Source organism: Pseudophryne corroboree, chromosome 7, assembly GCF_028390025.1.
Source record: "Pseudophryne corroboree isolate aPseCor3 chromosome 7, aPseCor3.hap2, whole genome shotgun sequence".
In the NCBI taxonomy this organism is placed as follows: domain Eukaryota; kingdom Metazoa; phylum Chordata; class Amphibia; order Anura; family Myobatrachidae; genus Pseudophryne; species Pseudophryne corroboree.
Window position 1 is genome coordinate 374,570,198 of NC_086450.1, and position 14,969 is coordinate 374,585,166.

At 47.7% G+C, this 14,969-nt stretch overlaps 1 protein-coding gene across 1 annotated transcript in view; it reads right to left on the minus strand.

The window, feature by feature from the left end:
- Positions 1-10,071, minus strand: part of PRKAR1B (protein kinase cAMP-dependent type I regulatory subunit beta) — a 428,398-nt gene extending 418,327 nt beyond the window's left edge. Inside the window, exon 1 of the mRNA XM_063934515.1 lies at positions 10,034-10,071. Within this exon, the coding sequence (XP_063790585.1) occupies positions 10,034-10,056 (23 nt within the window). The 5' untranslated portion in view covers positions 10,057-10,071. The remainder of the gene's footprint in view (positions 1-10,033) is intronic.
- Between the last annotated feature and the right edge of the window lie 4,898 nt (positions 10,072-14,969).

Genomic DNA, 14,969 nt, shown 5'->3' on the forward strand with positions numbered 1-14,969 from the left:
AGACTTCAGGATAGCCTCCTGTTTTTTATCAGCAGGCTCCTTCAAGGTGGCCGTATCCTAAGACGGCAGTGCCACCTTTTTTGACAAACGTGTGAGCGCGTTATCCACCCTAAGGGATATCTCCCAACGTGACCTATCCTCTGGCGGGAAAGGGTACGCCATCAGTAACTTTTTAGAAATTACCAGTTTCTTATTGGGGGAACCCACGCTACATTACACACTTCATTCATCTGATGGGGGAACAAAACACTGGCTGCTTTTTCTCCCCAAAAATAAAACCCCTTTTATGCGGTACTTGGGTTCATGTCAGAAATGCGTAACACATTTTTCATTGCCGAGATCATGTAACGGATGTTCCTAGTGGATTGTGTATATGTCTCAACCTCGTCGACACTGGCGCTTTTTTGAACCCCTGATTGCCTTTGAGACGCCTGGGCAGGCGCGGGCTGAGAAGCCGGCTGTCCCACAGCTGTTTTACGTCATCCAGCCTTGTAAGGAGTTGACATTGTCGGTTAATACCTTCCACCTATCCATCCACTCTGGTGTCGGCCCCACAGGGGACGACATCCCATTTATCGGCCTCTGCTCCACCTCCACGTAACCTTCCTCATCCCACATGTCGACACAGCCGTACCGACACACAGCACACACACAGGGAATGCTCTGACTGAGGACAGGACCCCACAAAGTCCTTTGGGGAGACAGAGAGAGAGTATGCCAGCACACACCAGAGCGCTATATAATGCAGGGATTAACACTATAACTGAGTGATTTTTCCCCCAATAGCTGCTTGTATAAACAATATTGCGCCTAAATTTAGTGCCCCCCCTCTCTTTTTAACCCTTTGAGCCTGAAAACTACAGGGGAGAGCCTGGGGAGCTGTGTTCCAGCTGCACTGTGAAGAGAAAATGGTGCCAGTGTGCTGAGGGAGATCGCTCCGCCCCTTTTTCGCTGACTTTTCTCCCGCTTTTTTATGGATTCTGGCAGGGGTATTTATCACATATATAGCCTCTGGGGCTATATATTGTGATATATTTGCCAGCCAAGGTGTTTTTATTGCTGCTCAGGGCGCCCCCCCAGCGCCCTGCACCCTCAGTGACCGGAGTGTGAAGTGTGTATGAGGAGCAATGGCGCACAGCTGCAGTGCTGTGCGCTACCTTGGTGAAGACTGATGTCTTCTGCCGCCGATTTTCCGGACTCTTCTTGCTTCTGGCTCTGTAAGGGGGCCGGCGGCGCGGCTCTGGGACCGAACATCAATGGCCGGTTCCATGCGGTCGATCCCTCTGGAGCTAATGGTGTCCAGTAGCCTAAGAAGCCCAAGCTACCACCAGTTAGGTAGGTTCGCTTCTTCTCCCCTTAGTCCCTCGCTGCAGTGAGTCTGTTGCCAGCAGATCTCACTGTAAAATAAAAAACCTAAAATATACTTTCTCTCTAGGAGCTCAGGAGAGCCCCTAGTGTGCATCCAGCTCAGCCGGGCACAGGATTCTAACTGGGGTCTGGAGGAGGGTCATAGTGGGAGGAGCCAGTGCACACCAGGTAGTCCTAAAGCTTTCTTAGCTGTGCCCAGTCTCCTGCGGAGCCGCTATTCCCCATGGTCCTTACGGAGTCCCCAGCATCCACTAGGACGTCAGAGAAACACAGAGAAAAGTACAAAATTTGTATATCCTGTGAAATACCTATATTATCTAATAACCCTGACGCACGGAGCCCCCTCAGGTTACATAATATAGGGATAGCAGTAGGAGTGAGATATACGGAGAAGAGATCACCCAGCAGCTATATGCACACACTCACACACAGTCACATGTACAATGCTGGAATTATGACAAACAATAAAACTGCACTGGACTAGCAATGCTATTACTGAGTAAAGCTATGTATATAAACATATATATCAATGCACAGTAAAAACTGGATGAATATCACAGGGTACTTGTACTAAATAACCCTGAAGTATGCAGTTGTTCTTAACTAACACTGCCTAAACGACATGTAGAATACTTAAGTGTCCTGTAAATGCACAGCACTGATGATGCAGGCGGCTTTACAGAGGAGTCATCACCCAGCAGTCCCAAAATCAGCACAGCTGTGTGTAATGGCGTCCACCAAACGCTGACAGCATACCTCCCAACTTTACTGTACTGTGGAGCGGGACACTTGCGCGGCGAAGCTAGCGCGTGTTCCCGAAAAGGGGGCGTGGCATGTGAAAAGGGGGCGTGGCTTCGCGGGAGGACCCGCGATCGCGAGCCACGCCCCCGTTTTCGTCACTGAGAGGGCATGTCCAGCGCTCTGTGAGCCGCTGGCATGCTCCCTCTCCCTCTGACTCCACTGAATATTCACCGCTGCTCTGCTAAGCAGAGCAGCGATTGACAGAGCCTCCCAACTGACCCCCCCACCGCGGGACACTGCGGCCCGCGGGTGGAACAGCGGGACAGTCCCCAATAAACGGGACTGTCCCGCGAAAATCGGGACAGTTGGGAGGTATGTGACAGGGAGTGAGGGAGACAGAGAGATGCAGCTCCAGGGCGGGAACATTTACTCTAAATGGCGTCCAGGGGCTGGGGGAGGAACTACAGGCCAGAGCCTTATCCCCTTGCTGGACTTCACCACTGGGTGCTGCGGGCCTTAATAAAATGGATTATAGCCTAATCCGACCTGTGCCCTTGCCCTGGTGGTCTAGTGGGGTCCCTACACGGCCACAGTGTCCACGCCAGCACGCGGCCCGCCTCCTAATTGCCGCAGCGGATCGCGATTTCCAGCGGGTGCCGCCTGGGGGACCCTCTTACCTCCTCCCTGAGTGCGGCCACGCGATCCCGGAGAACTTCGGTTAGTGTGTGTGTGCCCTGGGTGAAGAATCGGAGCCTCTGCTGTAAGTACCCGGCAACCAGGGACGCGGGAGTATACAGCGCCGCTGGGGGAGGTGATGGAGCTGCAGCAGGAGATATCAGAATGATATCTAGCACTAGAGTGTCTCTGCTGCAGCTCTTGAAGTCTTCTATCTTCTTTAAAATAGCTCTTTTTAGGGCTGCTGGAGCAGCCCTGCCTGTTAGCTGCCTGCACTGCAGGCACCTGACCAACTTACAAACTGAGCTCCTGTGCACGGAGGCGGGGTTATAGAGGAGGCGGGGCTGAGCATCTTGGGAACAGTCAAAGCTTTTAGCCTGTTGTTGCCTCGGATAAAGATCCTACTCTACAACCGATGTTATTCCCTGTGGAACCCAGTGTACCCCGCTGCAGAAATGTACTGTACTCATGGACATGGACCTTGATCATTAATGAATGCAAGACACAAACTTTTAAAGGGATATATGATTAAGGGGGTAATTCAGATCAGCAGCGCGGCGATCAGATTCTAACTGCGTATGCACCGCACTGCGCGTCGCACGGCTGCAACGGGGATCGCCGGTCATTGATGGATCCATTCGCATGGGCGTTCGCAAGGAGCGAAGGATCCATTTGCACGGGCGTTCGCAAGGAGATTGACAGGAAGACGCCGTTGGTGGGTGGTAACGGACCATTTTCAGGGAGTGTCCGGAAAAACGCAGGCGGGCTGAAGCGTTTTCAGGGAGGGTGTCTGACTTCAGCTCCGGCCCGATCAGCAGGATTCAATCGCAGTGGAAGAGTAAGTCCTGGGCTCAGGGGCGTTTTAAGAGAGGAGAAGGCCCGTGTTCAGCCTCCTCCGTCGGGCCCCCCTCCTCTGCCCGGAGCGCCGTAGAGTCTGAGCACTACAGGGCTCAGACTCTACTGCGATTCGCAGATCTCCGGGAAAATGGCGCGGCAGCCATTTTCCCTGAGATCTCTCTACTGCGCATGCGCAGAGCGCAGTGAAAATGGCCGCTGGGACATTTTCACTGTGTTCTAGCGGCGCTGCGGATGCCGGCGCTGTACTTCGGAGGGGTAAGTATTTTACAAATGGGTGCAGTGTGTGCGGTGGGGGCCCCCTCTGGACTCAGGGGCCCGTGTGCACCGCACACACTGCACCCATTATAGAAACGCCAGTGCCTGGGCTGCGCAGAGACTGCACAAACTGATTTTTGTGCAGCTCTGCAACAGAAGCGATCGCACACTTGCACAGCGATTTTCCCCTCCTCCTGTAGGCGGCAACTATCTGATCACAGGGCAGCAAGATCGCAGCCTAGCGATCAGATCTGAATTAGGCCCTAAAGCCTGGGCTGGGACTGTCATGAGATTAAGGACTTTTGGAAACTACACCTGCCATATTACATACTGTATGTAGTGAGAAGCACAGTGGGTAAAAATAAGATTTTACGTACCGATAAATCTATTTCTCGTAGTCCGTAGTGGATGCTGGGGACTCCGTCAGGACCATGGGGATTAGCGGCTCCGCAGGAGACAGGGCACAAAAATAAAGCTTTAGGATCAGGTGGTGTGCACTGGCTCCTCCCCCTATGACTCTCCTCCAAGCCTCAGTTAGGATACTGTGCCCGGACGAGCGTACACAATAAGGAAGGATTTTGAATCCCGGGTAAGACTCATACCAGCCACACCAATCACACCGTACAACTTGTGATCTGAACCCAGTTAACAGTATGACAACGTAGGAGCCTCTGAACAGACGGCTCACAACAATAACAACCCGATTTCTTTGTAACAATAACTATGTACAAGTATTGCAGACAATCCGCACTTGGGATGGGCGCCCAGCATCCACTACGGACTACGAGAAATAGATTTATCGGTAAGTAAAATCTTATTTTCTCTAACGTCCTAGTGGATGCTGGGGACTCCGTCAGGACCATGGGGATTATACCAAAGCTCCCAAACGGGCGGGAGAGTGCGGATGACTCTGCAGCACCGAATGAGAGAACTCCAGGTCCTCTTTAGCCAGGGTATCAAATTTGTAGAATTTTACAAACGTGTTCTCCCCCGACCACGTAGCTGCTCGGCAGAGTTGTAATGCCGAGACCCCTCGGGCAGCCGCCCAGGATGAGCCCACCTTCCTTGTGCAATGGGCCTTGACAGATTTAGGCTGTGGCAGGCCTGCCACCGAATGTGCAAGTTGAATTGTGCTACAAATCCAACGAGCAATCGTCTGCTTAGAAGCAGGAGCACCCAGCTTGTTGGGTGCATACAGTATAAACAGCGAGTCAGATTTTCTGACTCCAGCCGTCCTTGAAATATATATTTTCAATGCCCTGACAACGTCCAGCAACTTGGAATCCTCCAAATCGCTAGTAGCCGCAGGCACCACAATAGGCTGGTTCAGGTGAAACGCTGACACCACCTTAGGCAGAAAATGAGGACGCGTCCGCAGTTCTACCCTGTCCGAATGGAAAATCAGATATGGGCTTTTATACGATAAAGCCGCCAATTCTGACACTCTCCTGGCTGAAGCCAGGGCCAGTAGCATGGTTACTTTCCATGTAAGATATTTCAAATCCGTCGATTTGAGTGGCTCAAACCAATGGGATTTGAGAAAATCCAAAACTACATTAAGGTCCCACGGAGCCACTGGGGGCACAACCGGGGGCTGTATATGTAGTACTCCTTTTACAAAAGTCTGGACTTCAGGAACTGAAGCCAATTCTTTCTGGAAGAAAATCGACAGGGCCGAAATTTGAACCTTAATGGACCCCAACTTGAGGCCCATAGACAATCCTGTTTGCAGGAAATGTAGGAATCGACCCAATTGAAATTCCTCCGTGGGGGCCTTCCTGGCCTCACACCACGCAACATATTTTCTCCAAATGCGGTGATAATGTTGTGCAGTCACCTCCTTCCTGGCTTTTACCAGTGTAGGAATGACCTCTTCCGGAATGCCTTTTTCCCTTAGAATTCGGCGTTCAACCGCCATGCCGTCAAACGCAGCCGCGGTAAGTCTTGGAATAGACACGGTCCCTGCTGAAGCAGGTCCCGTCTTAGAGGTAGAGGCCACGGATCTTCCGTGAGCATCTCCTGAAGTTCCGGGTACCAAGTTCTTCTTGGCCAATCCGGAGCCACGAGTATCGTTCTTACTCCCCTTTGCCGTATAATTCTCAGTACTTTTGGTATGAGAGGCAGAGGAGGAAACACATACACTGACTGGAACACCCACGGCGTTACCAGAGCGTCCACAGCTATTGCCTGAGGGTCTCTTGACCTGGCGCAATACCTGTCCAGTTTTTTGTTGAGGCGAGACGCCATCATGTCCACCTTTGGTTTTTCCCAACGGTTCACAATCATGTGGAAGACTTCTGGATGAAGTCCCCACTCTCCCGGGTGTAGATCGTGTCTGCTGAGGAAGTCTGCTTCCCAGTTGTCCACTCCCGGAATGAACACTGCTGACAGTGCTATCACATGATCTTCCGCCCAGCGAAGAATCCTTGCAGCTTCTGCCATTGCTCTCCTGCTTCTTGTGCCGCCCTGTCTGTTTACGTGGGCGACTGCCGTGATGTTGTCCGACTGGATCAACACCGGCTGACCCTGAAGCAGGGGTTTTGCCAGGCTTAGAGCATTGTAAATCGCTCTTAGCTCCAGTATATTTATGTGAAGAGACATCTCCAGGTTTGACCATACTCCCTGAAAGTTTCTTCCCTGTGTGACCGCTCCCCAGCCTCTCAGACTGGCATCCGTGGTCACCAGGACCCAGTCCTGTATGCCGAATCTGCGGCCCTCTAACAGATGAGCACTCTGCAACCACCACAGAAGAGACACCCTTGTCCGTGGCGACACGGTTATCCGCTGATGCATCTGCAGATGCGATCCGGACCATTTGTCCAGCAGATCCCACTGAAAAGTTCGTGCGTGGAATCTGCCGAATGGAATCGCTTCGTAAGAAGCCACCATCTTTCCCAGGACTCTTGTGCATTGATGCACAGACACTTTCCCTGGTTTTAGGAGGTTCCTGACAAGTTTGGATAACTCCTTGGCTTTCTCCTCCGGAAGAAACACCTTTTTCTGAACCGTGTCCAGAATCATTCCCAGGAACAGCAGACGTGTCGTCGGGGTCAATTGAGATTTTGGAAAATTCAGAATCCACCCGTGCTGTTGCAGCACTATTTGGGTTAGTGCTACTACGTCCCCCAGCTGTTCCCTGGACCTTGCCCTTATCAGGAGATCGTCCAAGTAAGGGATAATTAATACGCCTTTTCTTCGTAGAAGAAACATCATTTCGGCCATTACCTTGGTAAAGACCCGAGGTGCCGTGGACAATCCAAACGGCAGCGTCTGAAACTGATAATGACAGTTTTGCACCACGAACCTGAGGTACCCTTGATGTGAAGGGCAAATTGGGACATGCAGGTAAGCATCCTTGATGTCCAGGGACACCATAAAGTCCCCTTCTTCCAGATTCGCTATCACTGCTCTGAGTGACTCCATCTTGAACTTGAATTTTTGTATGTACAGGTTCAAAGATTTCAGATTTAGAATAGGTCTTACCGAGCCGTCCGGCTTCGGTACCACAAATAGTGTGGAATAATACCCCTTTCCCTGTTGTAGGAGGGGTACCTTGACTATCACCTGCTGAGAATACAGCTTGTGAATGGCTTCCAATACCGTCGCCCTGTCTGAGGGAGACGTTGGCAGAGCAGACTTTAGGAACCGGCGAGGGGGAGACTTCTCTAATTCCAACCTGTAACCCTGAGATATTATCTGCAGGGTCCAGGGGTCCACCTGTGAGTGAGCCCACTGTGCGCTGAAATTCTTGAGTCGACCCCCCACCGCCCCTGAGTCCGCTTGTAAAGCCCCAACGTCATGCTGAGGGCTTTGCAGAAGCCGGGGGGGGGGGCTTCTGCTCCTGGGAAGAAGCTGCTTGGTGCACTCTCTTACCCTTTCCTTTGCCTCGGGGCAAATATGACTGTCCTTTCGCCCGCTTGTTCCTATAGGAACGAAAGGACTGCGGCTGAAAAGACGGTGTCTTTTTCTGTTGGGAGGGGACCTGAGGTAAAAAGGTGGATTTCCCGGCTGTTGCCGTGGCCACCAAATCCGATAGACCGACCCCAAATAATTCCTCCCCCTTATACGGCAATACTTCCATATGCCGTTTGGAATCCGCATCACCTGACCATTGTCGCGTCCATAAACTTCTTCTGGCAGATATGGACATCGCACTTACTCTCGATGCCAGAGTGCAAATATCCCTCTGTGCATCTCGCATATATAGAAATGCATCCTTTAAATGCTCTATAGTCAGTAAAATACTGTCCCTATCCAGGGTATCAATATTTTCAGTCAGGGAATCCGACCAAACCACCCCAGCACTGCACATCCATGCAGAGGCGATGGCTGGTCGCAGTATAACACCAGTATGAGTGTATATACTTTTCAGGGTAGTTTCCAGCCTCCTATCTGCTGGATCCTTGAGGGCGGCCGTTTCAGGAGACGGTAACGCCACTTGTTTTGATAAGCGTGTGAGCGCCTTATCCACCCTAGGGGGTGTTTCCCAGCGCGCCCTAACCTCTGGCGGGAAAGGATATAATGCCAATAACTTCTTTGAAATTAGCAGTTTTCTATCGGGGTTAACCCACGCTTCATCACACACTTCATTCAATTCGTCTGATTCAGGAAAAACTACAGGTAGTTTTTTCAGACCCCACATAATACCCCTTTTTGTGGTACATGCAGTATCAGAGATATGTAAAGCCTCCTTCATTGCCGTGATCATATAACGTGTGGCCCTACTGGAAAATACGTTTGTTTCTTCACCGTCGACACTAGATTCGGTGTCCGTGTCTGGGTCTGTGTCGACCGACTGAGGTAAAGGGCGTTTTACAGCCCCTGACGGTGTCTGAGACGCCTGTACAGGTACTAACTGGTTTTCCGGCCGTCTCATGTCGTCAACTGATTTTTGTAATGTGCTGACATTATCACGTAATTCCATAAATAAAGCCATCCATTCCGGTGTCGACTCCCTAGGGGGTGACATCACCATTACCGGCAATTGCTCCGCCTCCACACCAACATCGTCCTCATACATGTCGACACACACGTACCGACACACAGCAGACACACAGGGAATGCTCTTATCGAAGACAGGACCCCACTAGCCCTTTGGGGAGACAGAGGGAGAGTTTGCCAGCACACACCCAAGCGCTATAAATATATAGGAACAACCCTATAGAAGTGTTGTCTCCCTTATAGCAGCTTAATATATATCAAAAACGCCAAAAAAAAGTGCCCCCCCCTCTCTTTTTTACCCTGTTTCTGTAGTGCAGTGCAGGGGAGAGTCCTGGGAGCCTTCCTCGCAGCGGAGCTGAGCAGGAAAATGGCGCTGTGTGCTGAGGAGATAGGCCCCGCCCCCTATTTCGGCGGGCTCTTCTCCGGAGTTTGTGAGACCTGGCAGGGGTTAAATACATCCATATAGCACCAAGGGCTATATGTGATGTATTTTTTAACCAGAACAAGGTATTCTCATTGCTGCCCAGGGCGCCCCCTGCAGCGCCCTGCACCCTCCGTGACCGCTCGTGTGAAGTGTGTGACAACAATGGCGCACAGCTGCAGTGCTGTGCGCTACCTCATTGTAACCCTGATTTAGGGTTTAAACAACACTTATACTGAGGTAGTTATAATATGGTGACTAAAATGGAGTATAAGCATATATATTATTCATATAAAAGTTAATGGATGTTGTAATACTGTATGCATGTTTTGAGGTAAATAATACAGTTCACATATATGTAATTGTATGTACATTGATGTAAATGTAGTGGTGAATACAATTAAGGCTTATTTTATGGTTTCACAGTGTATCTAAAGGGTTAATGTCCTTGTGCTCCTAACTGTCAATCACCTAGTGGGGTGATTGCCAGTGGGCGGGGCATCACCTCAGAGTGGGTCATGTGACTACTGGAGAGGGGTGGAGAGGTGCTGTGAGTGTAGCTGAGGGAGAGACTGCATATCCCTTGGTGAGAGGACATAGTTTTTTGCTGCTCCGGCCGTCGCCCGCATTAGAGCTGAGCGGTATACATTGCGGCGGCCGGAGGGGGCTTAGTGTGTGTAGCCAGAACAGAGCTTCCTTACTGTAAAGGTGGTGACAGCAGCATTGAGACTCAGCACTGTTCATAGAACCCGGCATCAGCGCAAGTCAACTCACCCAGCAATATAGGAAGGGCGCATCTATGACAGGGAGACAGAGAGGGTTCCTTCCTACCGATTACCAACACAGACTCTGACAGCCACAACAAAGAAGCCAGGACCAGCAGCAGAGGCTCCATTCTGTGTGGCTGTAAGTGTAAGGGAGGAGTTTGGGGAGCATCCTGCAACAGCATCACTAGATCATAGAAGTGTGAGTGTATAATCCAGCCATTTATATTACCCCTACACTAAGCACAGCAAGCCATAGGTGACTATTGTACATAGTCAATTTCATATTGGGACTAAGGACTCCAGGGCTAGCCCGCAATAATGGCTATTAAGCAGGAGGACAGTAATGGGTCACAGTAGTCAGAGTGACCTATAATTACAGTTCCATGTATGGCTTAATCATAGTGCTAAGGAGAAGGTAGAAAGCACTGGGTATATATATATAACAGGAGGAGTGGAGTGAAACTTGAACTGTTTAACGCTTCATAAATACAGTTTTAAAGCTCCCCCATATATCAGCATCACATCAGTCAAAGGAGAGCGAGAGACATTGTTCCGCAGCGCTAAATAGAAAGTAACACCCAAAAGCTGCCACCTAATGTGTGTATTTATGCCCCTGAATTAGCAGAATTAGAGTCAAGGACATTAAAGGTAGCCATACTACAGTGACATTGGATGGATGTTAAAGCCTCTTAGCCACAAAGGATTAGAATATCATCCCGATTCAAGGACTAGCTTGTGGCACTTTAATACAACTGTGTTATATGTATATTCGTGAACCCGTAAGAAGGACTGACACGTAAGAGACTATTAGTTATAAAGTTAAAGGATTTGAGCTCGCTGTGACTATGATAAGAGAAACCATCTCTTGCAGATATATTTAATATAGACTCATCCTAAGAGACAACAATAATTTGAGGCATACAGGAATGGAAAAGCTATATATGCTCTGAAATATAGAAAGCATCAGCTACTTCAAATGGACACAAGGACGCAGCATAACAAAGGTTTATCATACCAGCTTCTTAGGAGTTTAGTTTAATACTGGACAACTACGGTAACATTTTTACTGAGGAAAGGATACAGATTCCTTGGTAATCAACTGTTGATGTTACTATCTATGAGCTAAATAGGTACTTTCTGTTATCTGCCAAGGAGGAACTATAAGTAACCTTATAGGAGAAAGTAATCGCTACCATAAGTAGACTGAGCCAAACATCTTTCTCTTTAACTGAAGGGAGAACTGATAGTTGATACTAAAACATAGTGTCAGACATTCTGTATTAACTGCTGTTATTTTTAGGAAGTTTATGGGCCCTTATAGTGCACTATCATATTAAGAGTACCCGGGTCACTCTAACACCTAAGGGTGTCTTGAAAAGAAAAAGGATTTGTTGTATTGCATGCAGGTACTGTGTATAGGCCTAATTGACAGGGGTTTAGCATGGATTAATGACTTAAAGGGGAATGTGTATGCAATTGATGAAATGTTAATGTATACTTAATCCATTTGGTACTGGTCATTAAAGTGTTATACTTGCCATGTGTGTCTGGTCCGTCTGGAAGTTGATCTGAAGATCCTGGAAGAGACAGGTATATTAGATAATATATCTATGATATAAGGGAATCATCCCCTAAGGATAGAGATCAGGCTTACTCAAGCAAGCCTTAACGGTAGTTAAATACTACACATAGCTTGAGTGGAGGCACAACTATTAGGTAACCATCCCTTAATAGAATACATAGACAGCTCTCGTTCAAGGTATTGAGGGTAGGGTTACATTTGGAGGCACCGCGTGAGATAGAAGTTACACTCAGGCCCTGTTACACCACAAGTGTCAGCTGCCATTAATTATTATTGATAAAGTCCTCACATCCCTAAAAATAAAATACAAATATGGGAAAGAAGCAAAGGAACAGGGAGAAGGTTGGACATAAAGCAATTGCTGTATCAGTTGGGAGAGTTGAAGCCAATAGAGAATGTAAACGTATGGACAAACAAGAGTACCATAAGGGACCAGGCTTAAAGGAAGAGGTGAAATGCAAGTTTGTGGGAACTTTTGTAAATAACCTAGGTGTGAAAAATAAAAAAATATTAGATGTCCCTGTAGAGTTGGAGAAGAGAAAGAAAAAATCAAAGGACAAGAAAGTCAGACTTGATCCCCACCTAAAGGATAGTGAGGGAGGTGTTAGTGACAACCTTGCTCATACTTTGGTCGCCTTCATGGATTATGGAATGATAGGAGATAAGAATGTTCTACCACTGAAAGAGAGAGTTCCAGGGGAAGTGAAGATAGATGTAGGTATACAGAAATTAGAAACTGTGCTAAAGCAAATAGCTGAGGATTATAAGAAACATGGACAATTAGTATTAGCTCTGCCAAAAGATCAACAGAAGGACCTGCTTTCCCTGTTTCCAACTTCCATTGAGGAACCAACAAGAAGAGATAGCCCAGTGGATCTACAGACCCCGATAGAGGTGATAAAACATATAGCACTGGACAGGTCTAAACATATTTATCAGTTGTTGGAGGTTCTAGATGAAACCCGATGGAAGCTAAAAGAAGAACAGATGTTTAACACCAAAATTGATGAGAGGAACAAAGAGCTTGAAAGAGAACTTTGGTTTATACAGAGAGAGATGGAAACCATGGCATCTGATGAAAGACAAACCAGAGTGGATCAGGAGCAACAAAAGTTGATAATGTACCAGCAGCAGGAAGACAATATTCATTCTCTGGAATCAAAAATAACTGAGTTGTCTGAATTATTGGAAGTGGGTAAAGAAACTGAAAAGGAGGATCATATTCGTCTGAATGAAATGAAAGAAAGACTGTCTCAGCTAGAATCTGAGAATAAAATACTCAAGGATGCCAACTTTCTAAACAACTGTCCTGAAGACCGTATCCATGAATTTTCTATGCGACCGGATACTAAGGACATAGCATTACAGACTGAGGTAGTGGATGGTATATTGCTGAGACAATCTTCTATGAATAAAGTTGATAGTAAAGGGACACAGTATATGTCTCTTAAAATGACTGGCACAGTAATATGGTTCCATGTGAAGAAAGGCTATGGCTTCATTAAAAGGCATGACACCGGAGAAGACATATTTGTACATTGGACATCCATAACGAAGAATAACCCCCTAAAACTGTTGTACAGTGTAGGAGATGGAGAGAAAGTAGAATTTGAAGTGTTGGAAGGGGAAAAGGGTGTACATGCAGCAAATGTGACTGGCATAGGTGGAGTACCAGTGAAAGGGAGTCGATTTGCTCCAAACCGACGAGGATCATACAGTTATTGTTATCAACCACGAGAAAAAGCGGTTGATGAAGGAAGTGCATATTCAGAACAAAGGCAAGGGAGAGATCCAGCTCCATGTCATCCTTCTACAACCTTACATTACCGACCTCTCTCGAGATTCAATGGTAGAGTAAATCAGTCCCAGGATCAAGAAACTGAAAATTCAGATGCTAAAGACTTGATAACTTTAGAAGCTTCGTCAGAGAAAGAAACTAGTCTCAGTGACAATCGTAGTGAGGTACATGATAACTTTACCCTTAGCACAATCTCTTAAATCTTCCATCCGAAGTCCAGTACTAAAAGAAGTCAATAAATCAGGTGTAGAAGAGCAAGGGAAACCAGCACGATCAGAGAACACTATCCCTGGGAGGCATGAAGGCTATGTAGTTCCATCCCTCCCTATTTGGCCAACAGTTAAAATGGTTGAGATGAGGTGGCTTGCTAATGGATGTGAATGAATATATACTATTTTAGCAAAGTGAGTAAGGTAGATGGTGCATTGGCACCTAAAGATGTTAAACAGTGACAATGCACCAGGGGGAGAAATGTAACCCTGATTTAGGGTTTAAACAACACTTATACTGAGGTAGTTATAATATGGTGACTAAAATGGAGTATAAGCATATATATTATTCATATAAAAGTTAATGGATGTTGTAATACTGTATGCATGTTTTGAGGTAAATAATACAGTTCACATATATGTAATTGTATGTACATTGATGTAAATGTAGTGGTGAATACAATTAAGGCTTATTTTATGGTTTCACAGTGTATCTAAAGGGTTAATGTCCTTGTGCTCCTAACTGTCAATCACCTAGTGGGGTGATTGCCAGTGGGCGGGGCATCACCTCAGAGTGGGTCATGTGACTACTGGAGAGGGGTGGAGAGGTGCTGTGAGTGTAGCTGAGGGAGAGACTGCATATCCCTTGGTGAGAGGACATAGTTTTTTGCTGCTCCGGCCGTCGCCCGCATTAGAGCTGAGCGGTATACATTGCGGCGGCCGGAGGGGGCTTAGTGTGTGTAGCCAGAACAGAGCTTCCTTACTGTAAAGGTGGTGACAGCAGCATTGAGACTCAGCACTGTTTATAGAACCCGGCATCAGCGCTAGTCAACTCACCCAGCAGTATTGGAAAGGCGCATCTATGACAGGGAGACAGAGAGGGTTCCTTCCTACCTATTACCGGCACAGACTCTGACAGCCACAACAAAGAAGCCAGGACCTGCAGCAGAGGCTCCATTCTGTGTGGCTGTAAGTGTAAGGGAGGAGTCGGGGGAGCATCCTGCAGCAGCATCACTAGATCATAGAAGTGTGAGTGTATAATCCAGCCATTTATATTACCCCTACACTAAGCACAGCAAGCCATAGGTGACTATGGTACATAGTCAATTTCATATTGGGACTAAGGACTCCAGGGCTAGGCCGCAATAATGGCTATTAAGCAGGAGGACAGTAATGGGTCACAGTAGTCAGAGTGACCTATAATTACAGTTCCATGTATGGCTTAATCATAGTGCTAAGGAGAAGGTAGAAAGCACTGGGTATATATATATAACAGGAGGAGTGGAGTGAAACTTGAACTGTTTAACGCTTCATAAATACAGTTTTAAAGCTCCCCCATATATCAGCATCACAT